General features: G+C 42.4%; 11 protein-coding genes across 15 annotated transcripts in view; 3 read left to right on the forward strand and 8 right to left on the reverse strand.

The window, feature by feature from the left end:
* Positions 1–201: 201 nt before the first annotated feature.
* On the forward strand, positions 202–2171 carry LOC104826304 (ras-related protein RABA2b). The gene is made up of 3 exons (XM_010558931.1): positions 202–373; positions 483–687; positions 1321–2171. The coding sequence occupies exons 2-3, from the start codon at positions 523–525 to the stop codon at positions 1804–1806; spliced, it is 651 nt and encodes a 216-aa protein (XP_010557233.1). The 5' UTR covers positions 202–373; positions 483–522; the 3' UTR covers positions 1807–2171.
* A 720-nt stretch (positions 2172–2891) lies between these two features.
* Positions 2892–5622, forward strand: LOC104826306 (methylsterol monooxygenase 2-2). Its single transcript, XM_010558933.2, has 7 exons — positions 2892–3145; positions 3788–3925; positions 4156–4301; positions 4464–4583; positions 4672–4884; positions 4978–5058; positions 5305–5622. The coding sequence occupies exons 1-7, from the start codon at positions 3116–3118 to the stop codon at positions 5384–5386; spliced, it is 810 nt and encodes a 269-aa protein (XP_010557235.1). The 5' UTR covers positions 2892–3115; the 3' UTR covers positions 5387–5622.
* A 512-nt stretch (positions 5623–6134) lies between these two features.
* Positions 6135–8482, reverse strand: LOC104826305 (probable protein phosphatase 2C 24). Its single transcript, XM_010558932.2, has 3 exons — positions 7700–8482; positions 7284–7595; positions 6135–7014 (listed from the first exon to the last, which is right to left on the reverse strand). The coding sequence occupies exons 1-3, from the start codon at positions 8198–8200 to the stop codon at positions 6529–6531; spliced, it is 1299 nt and encodes a 432-aa protein (XP_010557234.1). The 5' UTR covers positions 8201–8482; the 3' UTR covers positions 6135–6528.
* A 1416-nt stretch (positions 8483–9898) lies between these two features.
* LOC104826308 (tropinone reductase homolog At1g07440-like) lies at positions 9899–11543 on the reverse strand. 2 transcript variants are annotated; one of them, XM_010558936.1, is made up of 6 exons: positions 11525–11543; positions 11316–11418; positions 11011–11218; positions 10667–10883; positions 10380–10486; positions 9899–10280 (listed from the first exon to the last, which is right to left on the reverse strand). In XM_010558936.1, the coding sequence occupies exons 2-6, from the start codon at positions 11402–11404 to the stop codon at positions 10092–10094; spliced, it is 810 nt and encodes a 269-aa protein (XP_010557238.1). In that variant the 5' UTR covers positions 11405–11418; positions 11525–11543; the 3' UTR covers positions 9899–10091. The 2 variants fall into 2 exon arrangements, with proteins under 2 accessions (XP_010557238.1, XP_019059748.1); XM_019204203.1 differs by lacking the exon at positions 11525–11543 and having other exon boundaries at positions 11316–11518.
* On the reverse strand, positions 11338–13247 carry LOC104826307 (tropinone reductase homolog At2g29330-like). The gene is made up of 6 exons (XM_010558935.1): positions 13147–13247; positions 12825–13032; positions 12527–12743; positions 12344–12450; positions 12065–12254; positions 11338–11418 (listed from the first exon to the last, which is right to left on the reverse strand). Exons 1-5 carry the CDS (start codon positions 13215–13217, stop codon positions 12069–12071), a joined length of 789 nt encoding a protein of 262 aa, XP_010557237.1. The 5' UTR covers positions 13218–13247; the 3' UTR covers positions 11338–11418; positions 12065–12068.
* A 486-nt stretch (positions 13248–13733) lies between these two features.
* Positions 13734–16746, forward strand: LOC104826312 (3-hydroxyisobutyryl-CoA hydrolase 1-like). Its single transcript, XM_010558940.2, has 15 exons — positions 13734–13965; positions 14061–14141; positions 14292–14360; positions 14683–14689; positions 14724–14783; positions 14907–14986; positions 15077–15160; positions 15272–15356; positions 15447–15532; positions 15610–15731; positions 15818–15878; positions 15977–16075; positions 16166–16267; positions 16348–16389; positions 16609–16746. The coding sequence occupies exons 1-15, from the start codon at positions 13954–13956 to the stop codon at positions 16744–16746; spliced, it is 1128 nt and encodes a 375-aa protein (XP_010557242.1). The 5' UTR covers positions 13734–13953.
* LOC104826311 (tropinone reductase homolog At1g07450-like) lies at positions 16475–18588 on the reverse strand. Of its 3 annotated transcripts, none has more exons than XR_773736.1 (6): positions 18502–18588; positions 18217–18424; positions 17558–17750; positions 17267–17390; positions 17000–17161; positions 16475–16740 (listed from the first exon to the last, which is right to left on the reverse strand). XR_773736.1 is itself a non-coding variant. In XM_010558939.1 (5 exons), the coding sequence occupies exons 1-4, from the start codon at positions 18567–18569 to the stop codon at positions 17269–17271; spliced, it is 591 nt and encodes a 196-aa protein (XP_010557241.1). In that variant the 5' UTR covers positions 18570–18588; the 3' UTR covers positions 16796–17169; positions 17267–17268. The 3 variants fall into 3 exon arrangements, 1 of the variants encoding a protein (XP_010557241.1); XR_773735.1 differs by having other exon boundaries at positions 17000–17169; XM_010558939.1 differs by lacking the exon at positions 16475–16740 and having other exon boundaries at positions 16796–17169.
* Positions 18589–18655: 67 nt separating this feature from the next.
* LOC104826310 (tropinone reductase homolog At2g29260, chloroplastic) lies at positions 18656–20583 on the reverse strand. Of its 2 annotated transcripts, none has more exons than XM_010558938.1 (5): positions 20244–20583; positions 19924–20131; positions 19493–19709; positions 19247–19353; positions 18656–19048 (listed from the first exon to the last, which is right to left on the reverse strand). In XM_010558938.1, exons 1-5 carry the CDS (start codon positions 20483–20485, stop codon positions 18863–18865), a joined length of 960 nt encoding a protein of 319 aa, XP_010557240.1. In that variant the 5' UTR covers positions 20486–20583; the 3' UTR covers positions 18656–18862. The 2 variants fall into 2 exon arrangements, 1 of the variants encoding a protein (XP_010557240.1); XR_002024643.1 differs by having other exon boundaries at positions 18956–19048; positions 19458–19709.
* A 195-nt stretch (positions 20584–20778) lies between these two features.
* On the reverse strand, positions 20779–21804 carry LOC104826309. Its single transcript, XM_019204177.1, has 4 exons — positions 21714–21804; positions 21427–21564; positions 21240–21252; positions 20779–21158 (listed from the first exon to the last, which is right to left on the reverse strand). Exons 3-4 carry the CDS (start codon positions 21244–21246, stop codon positions 20800–20802), a joined length of 366 nt encoding a protein of 121 aa, XP_019059722.1. The 5' UTR covers positions 21247–21252; positions 21427–21564; positions 21714–21804; the 3' UTR covers positions 20779–20799.
* A 114-nt stretch (positions 21805–21918) lies between these two features.
* On the reverse strand, positions 21919–22440 carry LOC104827402 (transcription factor BOA-like). Its single transcript, XM_010560576.1, has one exon. It carries the CDS (start codon positions 22438–22440, stop codon positions 21919–21921), a length of 522 nt encoding a protein of 173 aa, XP_010558878.1.
* Positions 22441–22935: 495 nt separating this feature from the next.
* The window catches only part of LOC104826314 (pumilio homolog 2-like), a 4446-nt gene continuing 3665 nt past the window's right edge, over positions 22936–23716 (reverse strand). Inside the window, exons 8-10 of the mRNA XM_010558941.1 lie at positions 23623–23690; positions 23369–23543; positions 22936–23266 (exon numbers count right to left, since the gene is read on the reverse strand). Coding sequence (XP_010557243.1) covers positions 23226–23266; positions 23369–23543; positions 23623–23690 — 284 coding nt within the window. The 3' untranslated portion in view covers positions 22936–23225. The remainder of the gene's footprint in view (positions 23267–23368; positions 23544–23622; positions 23691–23716) is intronic.

Consider the following 23716-nt stretch of genomic DNA (forward strand, 5'->3'; position numbering starts at 1 on the left):
AATAAATTCAGAAATTATTGTGTTAAAAAAATAAAGAAGTTAAGACGCATAAAGATTCCCCGCACGCAACTTTTATTACAATTATTACTATCTTTTATTATTAGACTTTTTTTTCAATTCAGGTCCATTCGATATTATGAGAAATTTATTTTTTTATTTCCTCCCTAAACAAAGACGTTATATATTCGGCATTGGGCTTAAAGCTTTCAAAATCGTTATTTTCCGTTCTCACCTCGTAAACACCAAATTTGGAAACGTCTTGGGAAGACGAACGGAGGAATCGGCGGAAGGAAAAAGCTCTCTCTCTCCCTCTCTTCATGAATTTCGATCCATCTGGTTGTTTAAGAGCGTAATCCGATCTGTTCTTCAATTCGTAGGGTTTCCGTTTCTGCACTCGACTCTTGTTGATTTCTTTTGTTGTTTCTTCGCTTTCTAAATGGGTATTGTACGATCGCCTTTGATGTGTATGTGTGTATGCATAGGTTGATCGAGAGATTGGTCGGACGCTGAGATTTGGGGAAAATGGCGAATAGGATAGATCAGGAGTACGATTACTTGTTCAAGATCGTTTTGATCGGCGATTCGGGTGTCGGAAAATCCAACATCCTCTCGAGATTTACGAGGAACGAATTCTGCTTGGAATCCAAATCAACCATTGGCGTTGAATTCGCCACCAGGACATTGCAGGTGATCCCTCTTCTCTTCTCTTTTTCCTCTTGATGAATATTTCGAAATTGATCAAGGCTTTTTCTGCCGTGGCCCTTTATCTGCATTGATAAAGCTCTGGTTGAAACAATTTCTTACTAGAATTGTGCGTCCAGGAAATGGAGTTTGTATGATCCAATTGTCGAAGTTTGCTCTTTGCTTGAATGTTAGAAGATTAGCAATGATGTTGATCCATATGTCAAAAACTTTTCAAAACAATATCATAGTTGAATACGAAGGAATTACTGATAATAGAATGAATTTAAATGGACAATATAATTTTCTTTTACAGGAATTCCTAATTACTGCCATGAAAATAAATAAACTCAAGCCAAATGGGTAGTAGAGTTTAATGGTAACACTTGAAAGGGTTGGTGTTTCTGTGTTAGTTTACAATGCCACGGGAAATTCTCATACTTGATGAATCAAGCGTGGCACTGTCGTGTCTGAAGCTGTTCTGCTGTGTCATAGATTTTTTTTTTCTTAGATGTTTATATATATATCGAGACACTGCAGCATTCAGATTGCGTGAAATGTTATGTTAATTATCAGGTAGGATTTAGATTTCTCTCAGTTTAATCATGCCCTCCTGTCTTGGATTTGGATTTGGTACAGGTGGAAGGCAAAACAGTGAAGGCTCAGATTTGGGACACTGCAGGTCAAGAGCGTTACCGAGCAATCACGAGCGCTTACTACAGAGGAGCAGTCGGGGCGCTCCTTGTCTACGACATTACCAAGAGACAAACCTTCGAGAACGTCCTGAGATGGTTGCGCGAGCTAAGAGACCACGCAGATTCCAACATTGTCATCATGATGGCTGGCAATAAATCTGATCTGAACCACCTGAGATCCATCCCTGACGAGGACGGCCGGTCTTTGGCAGAGAAGGAAGGCTTGTCCTTCCTCGAGACATCTGCCCTTGAAGCAACCAACATCGAGAAAGCCTTTCAGACCATTCTGTCTGAGATATACCATATCATAAGCAAGAAGGCTTTGGCTGCTCAAGAAGCTGCAGGTAACTTGGCGGTCCCTGGCCATGGAACTGCCATCAACATTTCAGACACATCTGAAACCAACAGAAGAGGATGCTGTTCTACTTAGTTCTATCCCTTTATCCACATTTGCTCTCCATCAGTATGTCAAATATGATCTTGAGAAGACAAACGAGTACAGATCAAACCAGAGGATGGAGGAGAAGTGGGAAATTTTATGAACCACTAAGGCTGGATTCGGAATAGTTGCCTCTGACTTCCCAACATTATTTGACATCAAAATTATCCAACAAGAGATTACACTGTACCGTTCATGAGACTCGGATTCTCCTTTGGACCTTTCTTGAGTGTTGTCATCCATTATAAATGACTGTGATTGTGGTGAATGGCAACATTCAAGTTTTTAATTTTCCAATTGTAAGGTTACTAGATCTGATTAGTAGTGTTTCATAATAATTGGATTGGAGAATATAATAGATAATTTTATAAAAATAAAGCAACTGCAATAAATTTGGAGAGTAGAATTATAGAACAAAACATGTAAGTGGTACATTTGTTTTTCTGCAAAATTATAGAATAAAATAAAATGACTACAGGATGATATGATTATATTTTTTGAAAAAAAATATAAATAAAATTTGTTATCAATTATCATATTAATACAAAATTTTAAATTTCTCAAAAAAACAAGAGTTTTTTTTCGATTTTTAGTTAAATTCATGAATTAATCCGAAAAATATACAAAATTTTAGACGTTATAAAAAAATATATGTATTGTTTAGAAATTTTGAAACGCGTGTATTAAGCTTTTATATATAGTAAATAACACCATTAATAGTAAAAACACCTCATTTTATTTGGTTTAATAAATCATTGTATTAAAGCTCATGGATTAATATAGAAACAGATCAGCTATACACCTAATACGACGACCATTATAATCGAAACACGTCACGTGCTCCCACCGCTGTTTCATGAAAACAGATTAGGTTTTGATTGATGCGTTTTTTAGGCGCACTTGCCAGTTGCCACCACGTTCGGCCAAAATCCAAATACGCCTTCCCTACGTAATCAATCACCCTTAGTTTTTTTTTCTCTGTTCGTATCGAAAGCGATCCAATGGAAACCGAAAAATCTTTGTATTAGATTTTAAATTCCCCATTTTACAAAAATAAAAAATAAAAAACAAAGGCCATGCGTCACCAGGGCGAGAGAGAGAGAGAGGGAGTCAAAGGGTGAGAAATACAAAAGCGCAGAATCCAGATTCCCTTTCCGTGACAGTCTGTCTCCGCACTCGTGGCCCTTCTCCTTCCTCTCTTTCACTACTATTCTCTCTCTCTCTCTCTCTAGATTTTTCCATCTCCCTCCGAGGGATCGACCGAGCAAGTTTTCTCTCTCTCTCTCTCTTTTTCACTTCCATGGCTTCCTTGATCGAATCCGGTTGGCAGGTACTGTCTCTCTCCTTCTCCGTCTCCCTCTTCCTTCTCATCCGTGTGTCTGCGATTTCGATTTTCTCGTTTTCTTCGTTCCGTTTTTTCCCCTCGATTTCCCTGCGTGTTCTTCGTTTTCGGCGTCGTCCTTTCGCCGCATTGTCACACGAGTGTCTGTGTGATTGCTGTCATTATTTAGTCAACAGGACTAGATTTCTTGGATCGGTGTGGTCCCGTTTGTTAGATTTGGGTCCCTGCCGATTGCATTGTTGTTTCAGATCTGAATTTGGCTGTGTTTGTGCCAAAGCGGCTAGGATTTCGAGCGTGATCCGAGTCTTTGTTTGTACTTGGAGTTTGAGCGGATTTAGATTTCTGAAACTGAACAATCAGGCTTTTAAGTGATTAGCGAGGAAAATTTCCATTTGAATGATTTCTTTCTTAGATATTGCATGCAGACAAACTGGTGCTGATGTTTCCGTATTTTGGGATGATTACGATCAATGAGCTTATACTGATAGGTGTTAGTTCTTCTCTAGCAGATTATTGATATCCCCTAGTTCCGTTTTATGCATTTATTTTATGCAACGAATGAGTCTGGATGGATGAAATCGGCACGTTTTCAGAAGGTGACGACTGACACTTTTTTCATAAATCATGCAGTATCTTGTAACACATTTTAGCGACTTCCAATTGGCATGCATTGGGAGTTTTGTTCTCCATGAAAGCGTGTTTTTCTTGTCCGGGCTTCCCTTCATATATCTAGAAAGGGCTGGATTGCTGAGCAAATACAAAATTCAGGTTGGTGTTTTCGTATTCTTCTCGTCACCGCGGGGGCCTTTGATATGTAACTTTGCATGTTCTTTTGGATTGAATGAAATATTGAGAAACCAACTAAGGATCAGTCATGTCTGAATTTCCATTTCTTTTTCTCGAAATCTGAAATGATAATTGTTTCTACTTTGATGGATTGTGTGCCTTGACTCGAACACAAGTTTTATATTAACATTACTGTTGCTTGGTCCTTGCAGACAAAAAATAACAGCCCTGCAGCTCAGGAAAAATGTATAACGCGCTTGCTGCTCTATCATTTCTGTGTAAATTTGCCATTGATGATGGTCTCCTATCCTGTCTTCAAATTCATGGGCATGCAGAGCAGTCTTCCCCTGCCGTCCTGGTATTATCAGGTTCTTTAGTACTGAAGCTTTTTCCTTTGGGTTCTGATGTTAAAATCTTCCCATTGGCACTAGTTAATTAAAAATGCGAGCTTTGCGCTGCATGAGAGGAGGACTCATTGTTATTATAGTATATGATGCCATCTTTTCCCATCCTCTTGCAGGAAAGTCGTGTCTGCCCAGATACTCTTCTACTTCATCATTGAGGATTTTGTGTTCTATTGGGGACACCGAATCTTGCACACAAAATGGCTGTATAAGCACGTGCACAGTGTACATCATGAGTAAGTTATAGTATTCACCATTCATGTGTTTGACGATGTTATTAGTCTGTGATGGTCCTTACTGGCATCATTTTTGTTGATATTACAGATATGCTACACCATTTGGTTTGACATCCGAATATGCCCATCCCGCTGAGATTCTATTCCTGGGTTTTGCGACTATCGTCGGTCCTGCTCTCACTGGTCCCCACCTGGTAACTCTATGGTTGTGGATGATGCTCAGAGTTCTTGAGACGGTTGAGGCACATTGTGGTTATCATTTCCCATGGAGCCCCTCAAATTTTCTTCCTCTCTATGGAGGGTAAATATTACACAACTAACGTAACTGTCTTGAGGGAATCACCATAAATCTTCTACATCATTGTATGATTTTTTTTTTCAATTTAATTTGCAGTGCTGACTTCCATGATTATCATCACCGGCTGCTCTACACAAAGTCTGGCAACTATTCGTCAACTTTCATCTACATGGACTGGTATATCTCTGAACTTTCCTTGGGAATTCTCAGGTTTCATCATTTGGTTAACACACTTCTCGACTATGGCATATAACTTCTTCCACTTTTATCGAGTCTTATTTTCTGGTCATCTCCACACCCAATTGAACCTTGATATATATAGGAAGGATAAGTTGTGAATCCTTTGAACTCCCATGGTATTGTCCCTATGGGAATATGATAACTTCTGCTCATGCATAATTTTCTTATTCCTCTGTTCCTCAGGATTTTTGGTACCGACAAGGGTTACAGAAAACTGAAAGCTCTAAAGAACCAGGGCGATGAATCCGACATCAAGCAAACGTGAGATGAAAAATTTCGGACTCGAAGCTTCATGCAATTCGATAGTTGTTTTTCCTCGGATCCGTTGGCATCTCGGGAGAGGTTATTATCCTCTTCTCCCTTTTTTTTTTGTTGTTGTGTAGTTTCTGCATTGTCTAGAATCGTTACTTTGTCACAATGTGGTATGGCCGGAATGATTTCTTCTAAACTGTCGGGTGATTTATCCATGCGAATAGATAAGTTACCGTGTTTGCGAATCTATTTTGATTGCTGGATCAAAGCTTTGGAGGGGGGTTTGGTCATCATCTTACATGTTCTTATTGTGTCTACTCGGTTACTTGTCCATTTTTATATATGGGGTTTGTGAGTTTGGTAGGGAATTAAGTATGATCGGTTTTCCATGCGCTGCTGCAACCTTTACCTTTGCGGCAGAAACAAACACACGCCCGAAGGTACGTAAACGAAGAACTCGACTCTTTTGCATTTTTCTCAATTTAGAGATCTTAGTGATGCTACGGTATTAAGGCAAAACTCCATAGAGTGAAATGAACTCAAATTATTTGCAAAAATGCCTTTCTTGACAAAGTAGATAGTACCGTTTTATGTAATGTACTAAACCGTACAGCATCCCGTGATTTTAGTCTCAGATATGAAATCTTGCTGGAAGAATTTTGGTAGATGCGTCAGTCGCCGTGATTTTCCATGACACTGCTTCTCTTTATTTTCCAAGGGCTCACTGTCTAAGTGGTTTTGAAAGGATGAGAACATTTGAATAAGAACAGCTGAGATCGTATGTGTAGCAATTTTGAAAATTTGGACTATAATCCAAAACTTCCAAAGGGAAGAGGCAGCTATGGCTGTTTACCACTATACAAAATATTCTTTTCCATAAACCTACCATTTCTTAACCGTGATGGCACATCTCTTCTTCTCTTTCGTTTTATTTCCTCGCATATATTCTACATGAAAAAATTTAAAAGGTCGAGAAAGAACACTAACCATCCCCCGGTTTACCACTTTGGTTACATACCGGGTCTAAGTCCTCTCTTCTCTTCTTTCTCACAATTTTTTTTTTGTCTAAAGGATTTCTCGGACAGAACACCCACAGACCCCAAGGACAAATAAAAGAACCCTAATTTTATAGTGTCCCAGAGTAATTAGTGTCCATCAACGTGTCCCCTTCCTGAGATCGATTACGACAACGCTGACGTTGTCGTTGCTGTTCCTCGTCAACGCTAGCTTCGTCAGCAGTACGGACGCCGCCGTACATGCCTGGTCCGATATCTCTCCCTTTCTCCCCTTCCTCTTCCGCCTTGTCCCCACCTTCTCCTTCTCCTCCTCCTCCTCCTCCTCTTCATCCGTTGATCGGCGCCTTCCGCCTCGAGCCTTTCCGCTGAGACACATGTGCGCCACCGCGCAGGCCGTCTCGTTCGACACCACGTCCCATAACCCGTCGCTTGCTAGTATAAGACAGTCGTCGTCGTCGGTCCGGTCCGTTATGGTTATCTCCGGCTCGCAACTCACGTAGGGCTTCAAGTAGTTGTCGCCTATGGCTCGTGACATCGCTAACACGCCGAGAACTCTCGGGCCGTCCCAGTAGATAACTCGCCCCCCCGCGGCCTGGATTCGGTCTAGCTCGTCCGGACGATCGGGCTGTAGTTCAGATCAATGAGCAGGTTGAGCTTTATCAGAGAACTTCCACGTTAAGTTTTGGTGTTATAATAACAACTCTTGTCACGGATTAAAAAAAATGGTTTTAGAATAAACCCGCGAGAATAACTGTAAAATAATGAAAAGTTGAAAGAAAAAGCAGGGCCTTCCAGGTGGTTTCTGTTGGTTTGTTTGGCTACCGAGAAAATGAAATTCAAAAATTGAAGAAACGGGTCCCCCACGATTTGAGAAAGCGAGAGAGAGAGACTGGCCTTGTGATCGGTGGAGAGAGCGATGGGTTTTCCTTTACGGCAGAGAACGGCCCTGGAGTCGCCGCAGTTAGCGACGATGATCTTCTCCGGCGTTATGACGGAGACGACGGCGGTGGATCCGACGGCGTCGCATTCCGCCGCCTGAAGGTCGCACCTGCAATTCGCGCCCTTAACGGTCTTCTTCCACGATACAACCTCCTTGTCCATGCGCGCGAAGCTACGCTTCATCGTACGATTCCACTCTTCCTTCCCATATTCAAGCAGCTCCTCCTGCACCAGCTTGTGAAGCCTCTCTCTACACCTCCACGCCACCTGCAGGAACAAAACGCGCCGTTTAAGGTAAATACACCAGAAAATATTTGAATTTTGAAATTGCTCAAGAGCGGGACAGAATGGAAACGGAAACGGCGTCGTACATGGGAGCAGCCATGGCCGTCGTACACTCCGAAGTAGTGCCATCTCGATTTGGAATATCCCGGGAAAAACGAATGATGGATCGCCACCGCATCCTCCATATCTCTTCTCCTACCGCACACCGATGTGACGCCGTATTTCGGAGATGGAACCGGAGATTTGCGGGATCCGTCGCTTACATCCGTCGCCATTTCCTTTTGAACGCTCTCGTCCGTATCCTCGCCGGAGCTCTGGGAAAACACCGCCGTACTGCTCGATCCTTCACTCTTCTCCTGCTTCTTCCGCTTACTGTCTTCCTCCGGCGCCTTCAGATCCACCCCCGGAGACATCCGCAACCGCTGGACTCCCATTCTCCGCCACCGCGCCGGCCTAGGCTCGCACCCCGACGGTGACTCGTCATCTTTCACTACTCCGTAACAAATATCCGCCATCAAAACTGTTACGCGATTACAAAGATAATTCAGAGTTACGTTTGGTTGCCAAGAAGGCGGAAGCCAAACCATGCAACAAGAAAATATCGTTTCCGCGTGTTGCTATGGCGCTTTTAATACTCAGAGGCTGCCATGGTTGAACAGTTTATGCCCTAAATTAATTTTATTTTTTGCGTTGGAAGCATGACGTAGTGGTCTTCTGCCTAAACCGTTAGATCTCAGCCGTTCATCTTGACACCACGTTATCTAGATTCTCGCCACGTAAGCGTCATGAGCCGGTGGAAGATACGTGACCCAATAAGAACTATACAGCGAGGATCATAAGAAGTCCTTTCGCGCCACGATTGTGGTCCTCCTTTTTTCTTTTTTTTCTTTTTTTTTTTACTAGAGAGGAACTTTTTTCCAAATCTCTTTCTTAAAAATTTTTCATAATTAATTCATAATTAAATGAATTTCATTACGTTAATTAGGTTAAACACGTGTTTTTTAATAAGAATGATTTGAGTTTACTTTTCAGGCCTTACAAATTTTACTGAAGGAAAAAATTAACTGTAGGTGCTGGTCTTTGAAATAATTACATTCTAAAAATCATTATTGGAATATGACGCACCAAAATTTTGTGAACAAGCATCTTTAAAACTTGTAAACAGCAATGATATCTTGATATTAATTTAGGCACGAGATAAAATATGCTATAATTAAATGCTTGATTAGCTAAATCACATATTATCAAAAAAAAAAATATGCTATAATTAAATGCTTGATTAGCTAAATAAACATCGTGGAAAATACTACTATTAATAACAAAAGACACGTAAGTGTGTTGGGATTAGGATTTTTTTTTACTGAAAAAATTAAGAAGTGGCCCAATAAAATGCCTCAACGTATCCTTTGTTCATTTCGGCGAGTGGGCCCCGTTCAGAATCTAAGGCTCCCTGTTTCTTTTTCTGACCGTACACGTGCTATCATGGCTCCCTTCATTTTGACCTTGCTTGCGCCTCGGCCCCACCATCAATTTCATTCTCGCGTATTTACAATCGCTGCCCCCCATTAAATCGGAAGTCACATTTTTCACCCCGATAGTTTTTTCTACACATTTGTATGATCTTGATCCGTGTTCGATTCGATTGGATAATAATAAAGTTTGAGAAAAACTTTTAAATTTTTTATAGTTTAACATTTAATTTATATTAATTATTTGATTTAATATAATTATTCTCCATTAAATTTAAAACAAAATTGGATTAGATTGTAATTAAGCATAATTATCGTCATTTCTCATCATACAAAAATGTGAATAACGGGCATGTATTTGTTTAGGCCAACCCGTCTAAATCGTGGGCCTGATGGGCCGGCTTATTATAGTAGATGGGCTAGTCAATCGTGTTGCGGGCCACAATGCCGAAAAAATTGTGGGGCCGACAAGAGATCGTTGAAGACAGAACAGAAGCCCAAACCCCTTTCCTGTCCTCTCAGCGTTATCTGTGGTATTGAAGTGTTGCTAATCTCTTGTTTTACCACTTACTCGAAAGCCCTTTGATAGGCCATTCGTGTATGCGTTCACTAAGCACAGGCTGATTTTCCGTCACGAGTATGCACTCTTGCCCCCCAAAACCTGAATCGCCGGTCTTTTGCTCGTGAGAAACCATGTAAAGACTACAACTTTGACAATGGCGAAGAAGGATGAAGCCGAAGGAGAGTGGTCATGCCTTGAAAGACTCCATCTTTGGTCTCTGCAACTCCTCTCTGTAGAAGGAGAGATTATTCAGAGGAAGAAAAGATTCAGTCACAGTTTCACGCAATGGAGTTGCAGTCGCATAGCAATTGACTGTAATGTTCAAGACTTTCATTCAAGACAGACCCGAGCTCTCTTGCTCCCCCGGTGACATAACAGAATCAGAAAACCTTATTCAAGAAACCAAAAACCACACTGCATATTATTCTGAAAAGTGTTCACTCGTTCTCAAGCTTGGGGCTGATAGGAGAAGCCATTAACGGTGAGACCTCCATCCACGCAAATGGTCTGACCCGTTATGTAAGAAGCAGCATTCATACACAGAAACGCCACGAGTGACGATACCTCCTTCGGCTCTCCAAAACGGCCCAACGGCTTTCTCGATGTCACGATCTTCTTGAACTCCTCATCATAAACCTGAATAAGATTTCGCATTAAAAGAGATTCAAGAAGACGAGAAAATATACGAGCGAAGAGTATAATGAAGCTGCAATTTTGAAATTGTTTTCGAGTTACAGCTTCAGCTAGAGGAGTTGCAATGACTCCAGGAGCAACGGCATTAACCCTTATGTTGTCGCTTGCCCACTCGCAAGCCAGGTTTCTTGCAAGCTGGTTCATAGCTCCTGCATATACACACATACATACATACATACATACATATACGCGTATATGAAAGAAAGAAATCGATAATTCAGCCGGGAAACCACCCCCGGAAAGAAAAAAAACGAGAACTTGTTAATATGTATAAAGACAATAATAACATGGATCTGGGTTTTGCTGGAAACTAATTGTAAAGAACATACCTTTGGTTGCACTATAGATGGAGCCGACACTAAGGGATACAACCCCGGCGACAGAGGACATGAACACGATGCTCCCATAACCCGAGGCCTTCAGGAAAGGGTGTGCGAGCTGGCTCAAATGGTAAGCTGACTCCAAGTTCGTGGAAATGTGAAATGAGAAATCTTCTGCTATATATTCTATAGTCGGCTTTACAATAACAGCTCCCACATTGTTTATCTATAAAACACACAATATAATCAGCCTAAATCGCATCTGATGTACACATTACTCTGATTTAACAGTTTGTCCCAAAGAAGAGTGTAAGATCATTGTTAAATTCAAGAGTGTAAAGCATATTACGCACGAGGATGTTGAGTTTGCCATGGAACAGAGAGGAGACAGTGTCCATAAGCTTCTCTCTGTCGGAACGAGAGGTGAGATCACAGACTGAACCAGTGACTGAAAACCCCTTTGTTTGCCATTCGCGTAAGCACTCGTTAAGCTGAGTTTCGTCCCTCGCGCACGTGTGTATCGTTGCCCTAAACCCTGCAAGTTCCTCCACTGTGGAATACCTAAAGATTCATGCCGTAAAAAGAATTAAGGCTTTTGCTTGTAGGGTTTATGGAAAAGTTGAGCAATTTGAACGACACAAGTAGACGGAGACCGAACCCGATCCCTTTGGTTCCGCCAGTAACAAGGGCAGTCATGCCTTGGAGACTCCACCTCTTGTCTCTGCAACTATTGTCGGCTTCGGCCATTGTTGGAATTCTCTCTGTGAAATCGAAGAAGAAAGAGAAACAGATTGAGAAGAAAATTACAGTGTCCATCCAAAAAAAAACCCCATGTCCTATTTGCACACAATTCAAGGCATTCGAAACCTTTTCCTTCTCCTGTCCTGGTATATGAAAAGGATAGGTTATAATGATCATAGACCACAACTACATGCATTCCAGATATTTACTTACAACGCTCGGAATCCACACGATAATTTTTTTTTTTTTTAAATTTAGGTGGGAGTTCATGGGCCCACTACTGCACTACATCTCCCTCCGGCCTTGGCCCAAGAAATGCTAATATCCTCATCCTTTGGGTAAATTAGTTCGTAATTTTCTTTGCTAATTACTTTGTTATAAAATTTAGAGTAAATAATCGGTTATGTATATGTATTATAGACTGTTGACCATCGATATAATATGGATTGATAAATTATATATTATTATAATTAGTAATATGTATAATCGTTATTATTACCTCTCTAACAAAACACATGAAATCCTGAGTTTCTGTGTTTCTAATGATAAAATTACAATGCATTATTGTATTGTAATTTTGACATAGATAATCTGGTACAGAGGAATACGCATTTCGGATATGAAATCATAATATTCGAAACTCTTATAGTATCATTTTATTCGTACTGGTTCAGTGGTGATAGGAGAAGCCATTGACGGTGAGACCTCCGTCGACGCAGATGGTCTGACCGGTTATGTAAGAAGATGCCGGAAGACACAGAAACGTGACGAGCGACGCAACCTCCTCCGGCTCCCCGACACGGCCGAGCGGAGTTCTCGACATCAAAGCCTTCTCCACATTCTCATCTTCAAGAAACTGAAAAACAAGATTTTGCAAGAATGCAAGATTATTCTTACATGTTATAAATCTCCACAATGAATGGAAGTGTTTTTTGTTTTGGTTACGGGTTGTGCCAAAGGAGTTGAGATGGAATATGGAGCGACAGCGTTAGCCCTTATGTTGTCGCTTGCCCATTCGCACGCCAAGTTCCTTGCTAATTGATTCATGGCTCCTGGTGCATGAAGTCAGTGGAATGGCTTAGAAAGGGTTCTATTACAACGACTGCGCGTTTAATCTGGAATGCGTACCTTTGGTTGGACCGTAGATGGATCCAAGGATACACGATACAATTCCGCCGCTAGAGGAGTTGAACACGATGCTCCCGGATCCCAAAGCCTTCAACAGAGGATACGCGAGCTGACAGAGGTGGTAAGAAGACTCGAAATTCGTACGCATCAGAAACGAGAAATCTTCTGCTGTATACTCTGTAGTCGGCTTTGGTAAGACTGTGCCCACGTTGTTTATCTATGTTCAGAAAAAGGGCAACATCTGTTTTCCGAAAATTTTCTTTTGTATATGTTACGTATTTTGTATAAGATTACTTACGAGAAGGTTGAGTTTGCCGCGGAAGAGTGAGGAAACCGTCTGCATCAATTTCTGTCTCTCGGACCGACATGACACATCGCAGACAGAGCCAGTTACTTGGAGGCCTTTAGTTTGCCATTCACGCAAGCATTCGTTAAGCAAAGATTCGTTTCTGGCACATGCGTGTACTCTTGCCCCGAACCCCGCCAGTTCCTCCACCACCGCCGACCTGGAAAAACCGTCAAGTCAATAGACTCAGGCTTCATCAATGTATTATTCCCATACGGATGAATCAGAATCTGAACTGATAAAGATAGAACAAATTCAGAGGAGGAGTCCGAACCCGATCCCTTTGGTTCCACCGGTGACCAGAGCGGTCATGCCTCGAAGACTCCATCCGCTGCTGCTATCCATTCTCGGGAGATAGAGAGATTTGTGACACGAAGAAAGGTTATCCAAGGAAATACGAGCAGATGAGGGCATTACCCTTTATATTAACATCACGTTTCAATAACCATTAAGATCCAAGTCAAAGTTACGTGGACAATGCCTTCCACAAAGATAACGTTTTAGTAGCCTTGAGGGAAAAACTACATTACAGAGTTTGGCCCCTGTTCTAGAACATTCACACGTCACAAACGATTCTCCCTAGAGAGAGAGAGAGAGAGAGAGAGAGAGAGATGGGGGGGAGAGGAGTTCTTGAACATCAAAGTCAACAGAGAAACTGAAAACACATGTTAACGACAATAGACGACTTTCCAAGAAGAGAGTTAAAGGTCAAAGAAAGAACCAACTATAATAAAGTTTAGCCAGACACGACGCTGCTGATACAGACCACACGTATGCAATCTCGGTGTGATCTGTATCTTTGGCAACAAATGTTCAGGACGTGGAATCAATCAAGATCAGCAAAAGTTTCCTCTTTATGTATATCCGTATTTGTAACGTTTCCTGTTTTATATATACCCTTTTTGTGTTCTCTGTATATATATGACTCTATCATTGTGAACCAAAAAAAGGGAGAAACTATGTCAGAAAGCTTCTCTCCCATCTCTCTCGTTTAGATCTCTGAAGTGCTGTTGTTTTCTCGGAGTTTACAAAACCTGAGCTTTGCACTCCAGGAGATTGATTTTCTACAAACACAACCCAGATGGCGTCTCAGGTGTTTCCCTTCTCCATGTTCCTCCTCCTCTTGTCGTTTTCTCTCTTCCTGCAACAATGGTTTCTGTACGGACAACTTCGTATTCGAAATGACAGGTCTTGGTGGAGGAGAAGTCATGTGTCAGAATATTCACACTAAGCAGACCCCAGCAATTGAATGCTCTTTCCTTCCCCATGGTATCTGCCCTGTCTTCTTCTTCTTCTTCTTCTTCTTCTTCTTCTTCTTCTTCTTCTTCTTCTTCTTCTTCTTCTTCTGTTCCGATGATTTCATCTTCCATGAGGATTTTTTTTAGTTCAATGAATTTTTTTGGCTGAATCTGTTTCTAGCTTTCTCGGCTGCTGGAATTGTTCCTTGCATTTGAAGAGGACCCTAACGTGAAACTCGTCATCCTCAAGGTACTCGTCTGTCTGGATTCCGACCACACTGAGAAACCAGCTGTTATCATCGGGAAATGATTAACAGAGTTTGGTTATTAAAGCAAGCTAAAATCTAAGGATATAGTTATGTTTCTTGGAACTGAAGCTGCCAAAACAGAAAAAACTTTCCCTCTGACATGTTCGCAAACTCTAATATGGTATCTGAGCCACGAGTATTTCTGCTTTTTCATCATCGATTCCCTTCACATTTTTTCGATTCTTCTGTCTTTTAATCTATCAGGAAAACCGAGAATACGATAAATATTTCTCTGTATCTATGATATTCTGTGCCCATCTGTAGGGACAAGGAAGAGAGCACGCTCCACCATGAAGCTGCCCTCAGAAGAGCGTTTTGTTCAGGCGGCGATGTTGCAGCTGGTTTTCCCGATATTAGACGGGGGGGTATGATAGTTTCTAAGCTCAGAGCCTCCATATCATCATTACCATTCTCCCTCTTCATTTTCTGTCTCGGCTTATGATTTTCTTCTCATCCAAGTTACGTTCTTCGTCTTTGTCTAAACTTAGGTCACTGGAGGCCAGTTGCAGATTTCATGTATAAGCTATACGTAACGAGTTATGTCATAGCAACAAATAGCAAACCACAGGTCTTACATGTTCTTGGTTTGGTGATGGAAAGTATAGAACTCGATGTGGAAGTGTTTTTCAATGTCTAACTTATTCTGGCCTAACTACAGATCTCGATTCTAAATGGTATTGTCATGGGAGGTGGCGTTGGCATCTCGGTACATGGTAGATTTCGTATCGTGACTGAGAACACGGTACCGGTTTTTAGCTGTCTCCAGGCTTAAACTTGTTCGGTGTCATCATTTCTGTAACCGATATGCTTATGTTTTTCCAATCTGATTTTTATTTCTGGAGTTCTTTTCAAGGTCTTTTCCATGCCCGAGACTTTTCTTGGACACTTTCCAGATGTGGGTGCCTCATACTTCTTGTCAAGGCTCCCTGGATCTTTTGGTGATTCAAGTTCCGATTTTCGCAAGTTATTTAGAACCAGTTGAAGATATGGTAGATGAATCCCAATCTCCTTTTCTCTTGTCTGTGTAGGAGAGTATATTGGCCTGACAGGGACAAAGCTAGATGGCGCCGAGACGCTTGCCTGTGGACTCGCGACCCATTTCGTCCCTTCATCTGTACGGTTAACAAGTTAAGGAAATATCTGTTTCTTTGCCAAAGATCGATACTTACGTGAGATTGTTCTTTGTGACAGAGATTAGATGCATTAGAAGCAGATCTTTGCAGGGCAAGTGCAACAGATGCAGCCTCCATTTCAGAAATTATCAACGCATATTCTCAGAAGCCCTGTCTGAAAGAATCGAGTGCTTACCACCGGCAAGTATCGATGTTTTTTTTGTCTCAGTTATCCATGTTTGTAGGAAGTGCCTTGGTCATGTCTGCCAAATCTTCTTCCTTAACAGGTTGGAAGTCATCGACAAATGTTTTTCGAGACAAACCGTCGAAGAAATTTTATATTCACTTGTAAGTCGATTCCCTTCACACCAAAGGGCTTATGATACATTTTCATCTGTTGGTTAATAAGCCATGCATGAAATTATACATGTGCTCTATACATACAGGAGAGGGAGGCTGCTCGTGAAGCAGATGATTGGGTCTCGACCGCAGTTCTTGCACTGAAGAAGGCCTCTCCGACAGGCCTTAAGATTGCTCTTAGATCTGTGAGGATGTCTCTTCTTGCAATCAGTGTTGTGACTTGTCAGTTTGTTACCACTGTCTGAAGCTGACAGCGAATACAAATCGTGTTGCAGATAAGAGAAGGGCGGATGCAAGGGGTTGGGCAGTGCCTTATCCGCGAGTTTAGGATGATTTGTCATGTAGTTAAGGGAGATATCAGCAAGGATCATTTCGAGGTTTTTTCCCGACATTCTCTGATCATATATGGCTATGATCTCCCTCGCGATTCCCTGTTAACTGTTAGGAGTCACTGCAGGGGATAAGGGCAATATTGATAGATAAGGATAAGAACCCCAAGGTAAAACACTCATCTCCCTTGATTTACTCCTATGTACATGGATCGGGTATTCAAAATTTTCGGATTATCTTAATCCTAACTCGAATATTTAAATTTCTGTGTTACCTGAATCTGAATCCGAAATTCATTTCAAGAGATTTCAGCAGGTTTGTAAGTAATATCTCTAAAACATATGGGCAAAACTGTCACTTTACTATTCATTTGGTACTGCCGGTGCAGTGGAACCCGTCGAGACTGGAGGACGTGACAGAGAGCATGGTCGAGCATTACTTCCAGGCAGTGACGGAGGATGGATGGACGGATTTAAAGCTTCCACCGCGACCTAACTTGCCCGCTTCATCAACCTCAAAGCTGTGAGAAGACGTGTACAATGACTTGGTGAGCTCTATGCAAATTTCATATGATATGATCAATCGTGGATCTATTCACATTTCAATTTCTATAAAATAATGTTCGGGACGAATATCTACGAAGATTCACATGAACTGAGTCTGAGTCATAGTAACGAAAACCGATCAGGACCTCGAAAGGTTCCAGACATTAACAAGAACAAGAACTGATCATATGATATAAGGGAATAAACAGAGAAGGAAGAAAACAGAGTTCAGACCGGTGACTGATAGGAGAAGCCATTGATGGTGAGACCTCCGTCGATACAGACGGTCTGACCAGTTATGTAAGAAGATGCCGGAAGAGACAGAAACGTGACGAGCGATGCAACCTCCTTCGGTTCCCCGACACAGCCCATCGAAGTTCTAGACTCCACAGCCTCCTTCACCCCTTTCCAACCAACATAAGGAAAGAAAAACCAAACTTAATCTGGATAGAGAATTAGGGAATTTACTAAACGATGGATCGAGTTTTTTTTCTAAATTACGTTTACAACCGAAGGGGTTGAGATGAACCAAGGAGCCACCGGCCCACCGAGTTTGCCCTTATGTTGTCGCTTCCCCATTCGCACGCCAAATTTTTAGCTAACTGATTCATGGCTGCTGTATATTCTGCATTGTACGGTATACACAACAGCAAGAGTAATCATGGATGACGAGTTAATAAAAATATAAAAAAGAATACCAAATAAATACACAAATTTGTTATCAATTTCAAAAATTAATACATGAACGGTAGTTTTTGGGGAGTCTTCTTGGAAAAAAAAATTAAGATATACCTTTTGTTGCGCCATAGATGAAAGCGGAGTGAAGGGATACAACCCCAGCAACAGAGGACACGAAGACGATGCTCCCAGATCCTGATGCCTTAAGCAAAGTATGTCCGAGCTGACTCGTAGCCATGCTTAACCAGAAATCTTCTGCTGTGCATTCCACGGTTGGCTTCGAGAAAGCTGCGGCCACATTGTTTACCTATATATGTATATGTATATATATATGTGTACATTGAAAGAATTAAAGGTGCAAGAATGACCATCCATAAGCAGATACATAGGGCATTGTGATAAGTGTCCCACATTGGAAAATGAGAGGGATTTGGGCCAATATATAAGTAAGGGTCAAACATCCACTCTTAAACTAGCTTTTGTGGTGGAGTTTGGGTCTAAATCTTATTAATTGGTATCAGAGCCTGGTTCTCTACTTTCCGGTGGCCCTTTGACGGGCCGTTCTCCTGCGGACATGCGGTCGACTCGGTGGTTGTGGGACGGTCGGGGATGGACCGAGAAGCCGCCAGCGACCAGATTTGCTCCAGCGCCGTGGACGTCGCTGTCTAAAGGGGGCGGTATTGATAAGTGTCCCACATTGGAAAATGAGAGGGATTTGGGCTAATATATAAGTAAGGGTCAAACTTCCACTCTTAAGCACATTGATTACTTACGAGGATGTTGAGTTTGCCACCAAAGAGAGATGAGAGATTCTGCATGAGTTTATGTCTCTCGGGCCAAGAAGATAAACCACAGACGGAACCAGTGACATGAAAGCCTTTGGCTTGCCATTCACGTAAGCATTCCTCCATCAGAATTCCGTCTCTAGTGCATGTATGTACTCTTGACCCAAATCCTGCCAGTTCCTCCACCACCTCGTACCTGATGAGAAAGTTTACATAATAACAGAGTTTAAGTATTGATATAGATATCGACAAAAAGGAGCAATTAATCCTAACCCGATTCCTTTGGTTCCACCGGTGATAAGGGCGGTCATGCCTTGAAGACTCCACCTGTTATCCATCATTGTGCGGTGGCTGGCATATGACAACTAATAAAAAGATGAAGGATCAAATAAAGGCAGACGCGGTGAGAGAGAGTTTGCCAAAAAAATGTGGTCCATCCAGAACAGGCCCGTCTTATCGGGGAGCAACGGGATATTATTTTTTCCTTCTACGCCTGGTACATTCAGATTGGCCTCAGCCTCATACATCAAACTGTCTTTCCACACACAGAAAAAGTGAGGTTGAATAACAAAAAGTTCACAAAATAGAATGAATGACGGCAAATCTTGTAAAGTGACAAAGGAAGTGAAGATAGTCATGTCTTTGGGTAGAAACCGTTTATGGACATTCCTCCATCAATACCAATAACTTGCCCTGTAATGAATGAGGAAGCAGGTAAGCATAAGAAGGCCACTGCAGAGGCAACCTCTCTCGGTTCTCCAAGCCGGCGGAGAGGAGTTCTCGAGTATACTTCTTCCAGGTAGTCTTCATTGATAAGGATCTGTGACCAATCCGTATCATCAGAATTAAGACACCATCAGCAATCACTGAAGTCTCTTGTCAAATCTTGAATATCAATCAAACTCATGTGGATATATGAGCAAAAGCATTAAAATGAGAAGTGATGCACTATTGAACAACAAAAACTCGGAAAATTTAGCTTAAATCTTTCGCGTTCAGTGGGATCTTAGAAAATTACTTGCTCCACCATTGATGTTCTGATATACCAAGGTGCAACAGCATTGCTCCTTATATTGTCCTTAGCCCACTCGCAAGCCAGATTCCTCGTAAGTTGGTTGATTGCTCCTGAAAAAACTCAAGGGAAACGAGAAGAGCCAAAAAAAAATCTGTTGGTTGATTGCTCCTTATATTATATAAACACCTTGGTAAGACTTTAACAGATAACATACTGCAGAAGATGAAGTTTTTCCACAAAAGTCAACACCTTTGGTTGCAGATTGGACAGACATATTCTTGAGTGAGACAAAACCAGATATGGAAGAGATGAACACAACACTTCCAGCCCCAGATGCTCTAAGAAGCGGATAAGAAAGTTGGCATAGATGGAAAACAGATTCAAAATTTGTCGACAAGAGGGTTGAAAATTCTCCAGCCGTGAACTCTACCATCGGTTTCCTGATATTCGTTCCCACATTGTTTACCTATATAAGATCTGACAGTAAGTAATCACTACAAAAAAACCTTCCACAAACTCGTAACATACACAAGAATGTGAAGGGCTTATTCCAACTTCTTTCTGAAAGATGTCATCAAAAGAAAGCATCGCCATGTTTTCTTTTGGGCAAATCAACGAACAGGTGATGGGCATTGTACAAGAAAGCCTATAGGAGACGAAGATATGATACGAAGTCTTACAAGTATATTGAGCTTCCCGTCGAAGACAGACGACACAGCCTCCATCAGCATCACCCTCTGATCTCGATCCGAGACATCGCAGACCGACCCAGTAACCCGAAAACCCGAACCGTTCAAGTCCCGCAAGCAATTCTCGAGCTCGCTCTCGTTCCGAGCGCACGTGTGTACCTCCGCACCAAAACCAGCCAATTCCTCCACGACCGCGCGACTGTGAACAAATACATACTAGTTTGAGAACTCGCATCGAAGTTATCTGCAAGGGTACGTACACATTCGGACAAAATTCGGTAAAGGGTACGCGAGAACGAGGTCGTACAAACCCGATTCCGCGAGTGCCGCCGGTGACAAGAGCAGACATGCCGTGGAGAGACCATCTGTCCGGCGTTTCTCCGGCGGTCATGGCGGATGGATTCAACGACGCGCTTCGGCGGACGGAGAGTCCGAATGGGTTGGGCTCTGGGATTCTATGCTTGAACGAGAGGTGCAAGTGAGGTTCAATGGAAGAAGAAGAAGAGGTAAAGCGAAGAATTGGAGATGGCGTTATGTATAGTTGACTAATCATGTCGAGCTCTTAGCGACAGAAACTGAGAAGAGACACCCCAACATAAAATTGTCCAACTCCTGCGAGTGAAAATGGCAACGATCTTGATCTTAAACGAAGACCAAGCCCTTAATAGGGTGAGCCCTACATGTTAAACTGTGTTGTCTTCTTTAATTTAACATCCACATTGCGGGACTTTTGGAGTTTCCTGCAAAATATCAAAATGGTGTGGATCTATCTATATGCCCAAATGTGTTTATATAACACTTCATTCAAACACTTTTGGAACATTTTCTACATCCTGAAACATGAAACCCCAAAACTGGAAAAAGCCCTCAACGTGAATCATTCACAAGCACAAACTTGGTCTGAAACATAGTCAAGAGAGCCATCTGCTCAGAATGGTCGGACATTGCCGGATGTTGCCACTCTCCCAGATGAGAGCCCTTCGGGTCAGGACAGCCGTTCCCGCCCACGTGAAACCTGAACTCTTCTCCCTCTCGGAGCGAAGATGAAAGTCTCGGAGGCACATAGAGAGGCGAAAGCAATGGAATAGCCGTCCCCTCTATGGCGCTAGACGGTGAAAACTGGTTATGAGCCGAGTGATCAAGCTGCAGAGCCGTTGGTGCTTGCCTCTGCAGCCTCGTGGGAGATCTCGGTGACTCCATTTGCTTGTCAAACAGGTTACCGCTCTCATTTTTTATTCCAATTCATTTCAATATGGACCAATTCATTCTGGTTCAAACTCGATTCGTTTTGATTAGGTTACCGCTCTTCTCCATGTTCTTCTGAAACAAAGGACGAGAGATTCACAGAGATAATCAGTAATGGCTGAGAGAGAAGAGCAGGAAAGAGAGAGATATAAAGGGACAGGGTCAAAAGGGTTGATCTTTGGTTGAGGATCTGGCGCAAGAATAAAGGGTTCGGTTATGGTGGAAAATGTGAAGGAGAATTGTGCAAACCTGTTATTGGAAACGGTCATTGGCTAAGAGTTGGTTTCCCTCACGAAGGTCCCCAAAAAAAGGATGAGTGGTGGTCGAGCCGTGTCCGTGTGGCCTCCTCGTTTGTTGACCAGCCTTGAACTTTTGTACATCCGTACCCTAAAGAAAAATATTTGGGACACCAAATAAAAAAAAAACATTTTTACGGTGACACACAATAGAATATACCCAATATACCCGAATCTAGTATATTTGAGAAAAATGTCAGACAAAAGTACAAAGACAGCAAGATATTCTAAGGTTACAACCTCTGAAACTCCTCTTCCATGTCGTTTGAACCGCCACCAGAGCCATTCTGTTCCGCTATGTACAGATTTGACATTAACCCAGTTGCAACATCATGACCATGATGATGATTCGGATCACGACCATCATTAAGATTGTTATAATCGGTCGATGATGACGATGATTCATGCCCGGAAACCACGTAGGTGGACCCACCTGCGGAAACCCTCAGCCGTTGATCCCACGGCGGGAGGAAGATGACGTGGCGTCGCCGCCGGTGAAACCCTGTCTCCGCTTCAGGTAGAGTCTGTACTTCTGGAGATGAGACGCTACGTTCATGCGGCTCAATCCTTCCACGTTCATCATCTGCATAATCGCCTTCGGCACGGCGTTGTTGACGCCCAGACGCCTCACCACGTCCAAGAAACGCCGCTGCAACTCCGGCGTCCACACTATCCTCTGCTTCTTCCTCGCCGTCTCCGCCTTCCTCTCCGGATGTGGAGGCGCGTTTGATACACTGCCGCTCTGGATGGAGTAGAAGGTCGTGACCGAGGCGCGATCCACGTCGGCGACGGTGGGGTTCTGCTGCGGAGAGATTCGGAAAGCGGAAGCTAACCCTTGCGGGATCAATAACTGATACAGCAGCGGAAGATCTGCTCCGGTCGGAAGCCTCACCTCCCGCTCCACCAGTCCTTTGTTGCCGCCTCCGGCGTCGGCGCCATTGATGACGTCAGCCCTGAACTGTCCCATTCATAGACTAACTCCACCACTTCTCGGATCGAGATTTTCAGGCAAAAAGAAAACCCTAATTAATGGATGATGGATAACTAAGTTCTTTGCTCTTTCAGTGTCGTTCCGTAGATAAATAAAGTTGCGATTTTTACGAGCATTAAGAAAAACAGGGGAAAGGGAAGGAGGCGGTGGCGAAACAAAGACGAGATATTATCCCCGAGAGACAACGCTGACGTGGACGACGTAAGATATCTTTTGGATCTTCTTTCGAAGTTATGTCACGTGAGGACGGTCGGTCACTTTCGCTTCGAGTTCTGAAAATCTTGTTTAGTTCTACACACGTTTCTTGCTAGATTCTCTTTGAGCTACCGATTCTGTTTCCAGATTTCAGACAGATCTGTTTGTGATTCTCATGGGTTCTTGGCTCTGTTTTCTGAAATACTACTGATAATTGATTAAACCGAAAAAAGCATATGAATATATATATATATATATATATATAAAAACAGAAAATGCATAAAACGAAACTGTGCTCCTTGGAATGGAAACTCAGGTCATGAAATAAGATACAAGGATTTAGAAAAACCCTAACTGCCTCAAAGACCTAAAAGCATGAACATCTCTCTCTGTTGTACACATTGGCTTATCATAAGCATCTTTGTACACAAGTGAAAGAAAAATCTCAAGAAACATTACTCAATGTACAGATTCCGCAAGAACACAAAGCATCAAACCTTGTTTTCCGGTTTTATAGTTATTGCAAAAGATTTCTCTGCTTAGCTCTGTACAACTCTTTTCAGGCCTTATGCCAACATGGTCATGGATTGTGCAGCAACTCTCCTCTCTGCAGCCATTGTTAAGCCATCAGAAACATTTCCATCCATCGTGCAAACTAAAAGAGAAGACAACGCAAACGGGCATGCACTCTTACAAACAGAAAATGTACCTCCAGCCACGACGAGTTTCTCAACACGGGCAACGATATGCTTTCCGTAAGTGTATTTCTTCAAAGCGTTCAAATGCACTTTTATGCGGGAAAGTATCAGCTCGCGCTGCTGATCGTCGCTCGTCTCTAGAACCTTTTGCACTACGTAGTTTGCAAACTGATCCTTCATCATCGCCTGAAGAGGAAAGGTAAAAACAAAGCATTGAGACAGTTCTGACCTATTATTGGACTATTATCAGCAGATACAGACAAACCTGAAGAGGCTCGTTTTCATCGGTTGTGCCCAGCATCTCACTCACGAGCAGTTCACGCTCTTCAGGACCTCCGAAAGCCAGACATTCCTCAACC

This window comes from Tarenaya hassleriana, unplaced genomic scaffold (genome assembly GCF_000463585.1).
Source record: "Tarenaya hassleriana unplaced genomic scaffold, ASM46358v1 Cleome5, whole genome shotgun sequence".
NCBI lineage: Eukaryota > Viridiplantae > Streptophyta > Magnoliopsida > Brassicales > Cleomaceae > Tarenaya > Tarenaya hassleriana.

Bases quoted from the DNA above. Each gene is read 5' to 3' on its own strand.
- LOC104826304 (XM_010558931.1), top strand. From the start codon at position 523: ATGGCGAATAGGATAGATCAGGAGTACGATTACTTGTTCAAGATCGTT. The intron at 688-1,320 runs GTGATCCCTCTT...GATTTGGTACAG, and splicing joins TCGCCACCAGGACATTGCAG to GTGGAAGGCAAAACAGTGAA.
- LOC104826306 (XM_010558933.2), top strand. From the start codon at position 3,116: ATGGCTTCCTTGATCGAATCCGGTTGGCAG. The intron at 3,146-3,787 runs GTACTGTCTCTC...TAAATCATGCAG, and splicing joins TGATCGAATCCGGTTGGCAG to TATCTTGTAACACATTTTAG. The intron at 3,926-4,155 runs GTTGGTGTTTTC...TGGTCCTTGCAG, and splicing joins TGAGCAAATACAAAATTCAG to ACAAAAAATAACAGCCCTGC.
- LOC104826305 (XM_010558932.2), bottom strand. From the start codon at position 8,200: ATGGTTTGGCTTCCGCCTTCTTGGCAACCAAACGTAACTCTGAATTAT. The intron at 7,596-7,699 runs GTACGACGCCGT...TTGTTCCTGCAG, and splicing joins ACGGCCATGGCTGCTCCCAT to GTGGCGTGGAGGTGTAGAGA. The intron at 7,015-7,283 runs GCCAGTCTCTCT...TCTGAACTACAG, and splicing joins CTCTCTCCACCGATCACAAG to CCCGATCGTCCGGACGAGCT.
- LOC104826308 (XM_019204203.1), bottom strand. From the start codon at position 11,473: ATGGACACTGTAATTTTCTTCTCAATCTGTTTCTCTTTCTTCTTCGAT. The intron at 10,884-11,010 runs GTGCGTAATATG...TGTGTTTTATAG, and splicing joins ATGGCAAACTCAACATCCTC to ATAAACAATGTGGGAGCTGT. The intron at 10,487-10,666 runs GTATGTTCTTTA...GTGTATATGCAG, and splicing joins CATCTATAGTGCAACCAAAG to GAGCTATGAACCAGCTTGCA.
- LOC104826307 (XM_010558935.1), bottom strand. From the start codon at position 13,217: ATGGATAGCAGCAGCGGATGGAGTCTTCGAGGCATGACCGCTCTGGTC. The intron at 13,033-13,146 runs GTTCGGACTCCT...CGGTTTTTCCAG, and splicing joins GGTGGAACCAAAGGGATCGG to GTCGGCGGTGGTGGAGGAAC. The intron at 12,744-12,824 runs GTAAGTAATCTT...TTCTGAACATAG, and splicing joins GCGGCAAACTCAACCTTCTC to ATAAACAACGTGGGCACAGT.
- LOC104826312 (XM_010558940.2), top strand. The intron at 15,732-15,817 runs GCAAGTATCGAT...CTTCCTTAACAG, and splicing joins GAATCGAGTGCTTACCACCG to GTTGGAAGTCATCGACAAAT. The intron at 15,879-15,976 runs GTAAGTCGATTC...CTATACATACAG, and splicing joins AAGAAATTTTATATTCACTT to GAGAGGGAGGCTGCTCGTGA.
- LOC104826311 (XM_010558939.1), bottom strand. From the start codon at position 18,569: ATGATGGATAACAGGTGGAGTCTTCAAGGCATGACCGCCCTTATCACC. The intron at 18,425-18,501 runs GTTAGGATTAAT...CTTTCTCATCAG, and splicing joins GGTGGAACCAAAGGAATCGG to GTACGAGGTGGTGGAGGAAC. The intron at 17,751-18,216 runs GTAAGTAATCAA...ATACATATATAG, and splicing joins GTGGCAAACTCAACATCCTC to GTAAACAATGTGGCCGCAGC.
- LOC104826310 (XM_010558938.1), bottom strand. From the start codon at position 20,485: ATGATTAGTCAACTATACATAACGCCATCTCCAATTCTTCGCTTTACC. The intron at 20,132-20,243 runs GTTTGTACGACC...ATTTGTTCACAG, and splicing joins GGCGGCACTCGCGGAATCGG to TCGCGCGGTCGTGGAGGAAT. The intron at 19,049-19,246 runs GTAATTTTCTAA...GATTGGTCACAG, and splicing joins GAACATCAATGGTGGAGCAA to ATCCTTATCAATGAAGACTA.
- LOC104827402 (XM_010560576.1), bottom strand. From the start codon at position 22,440: ATGGGACAGTTCAGGGCTGACGTCATCAATGGCGCCGACGCCGGAGGC.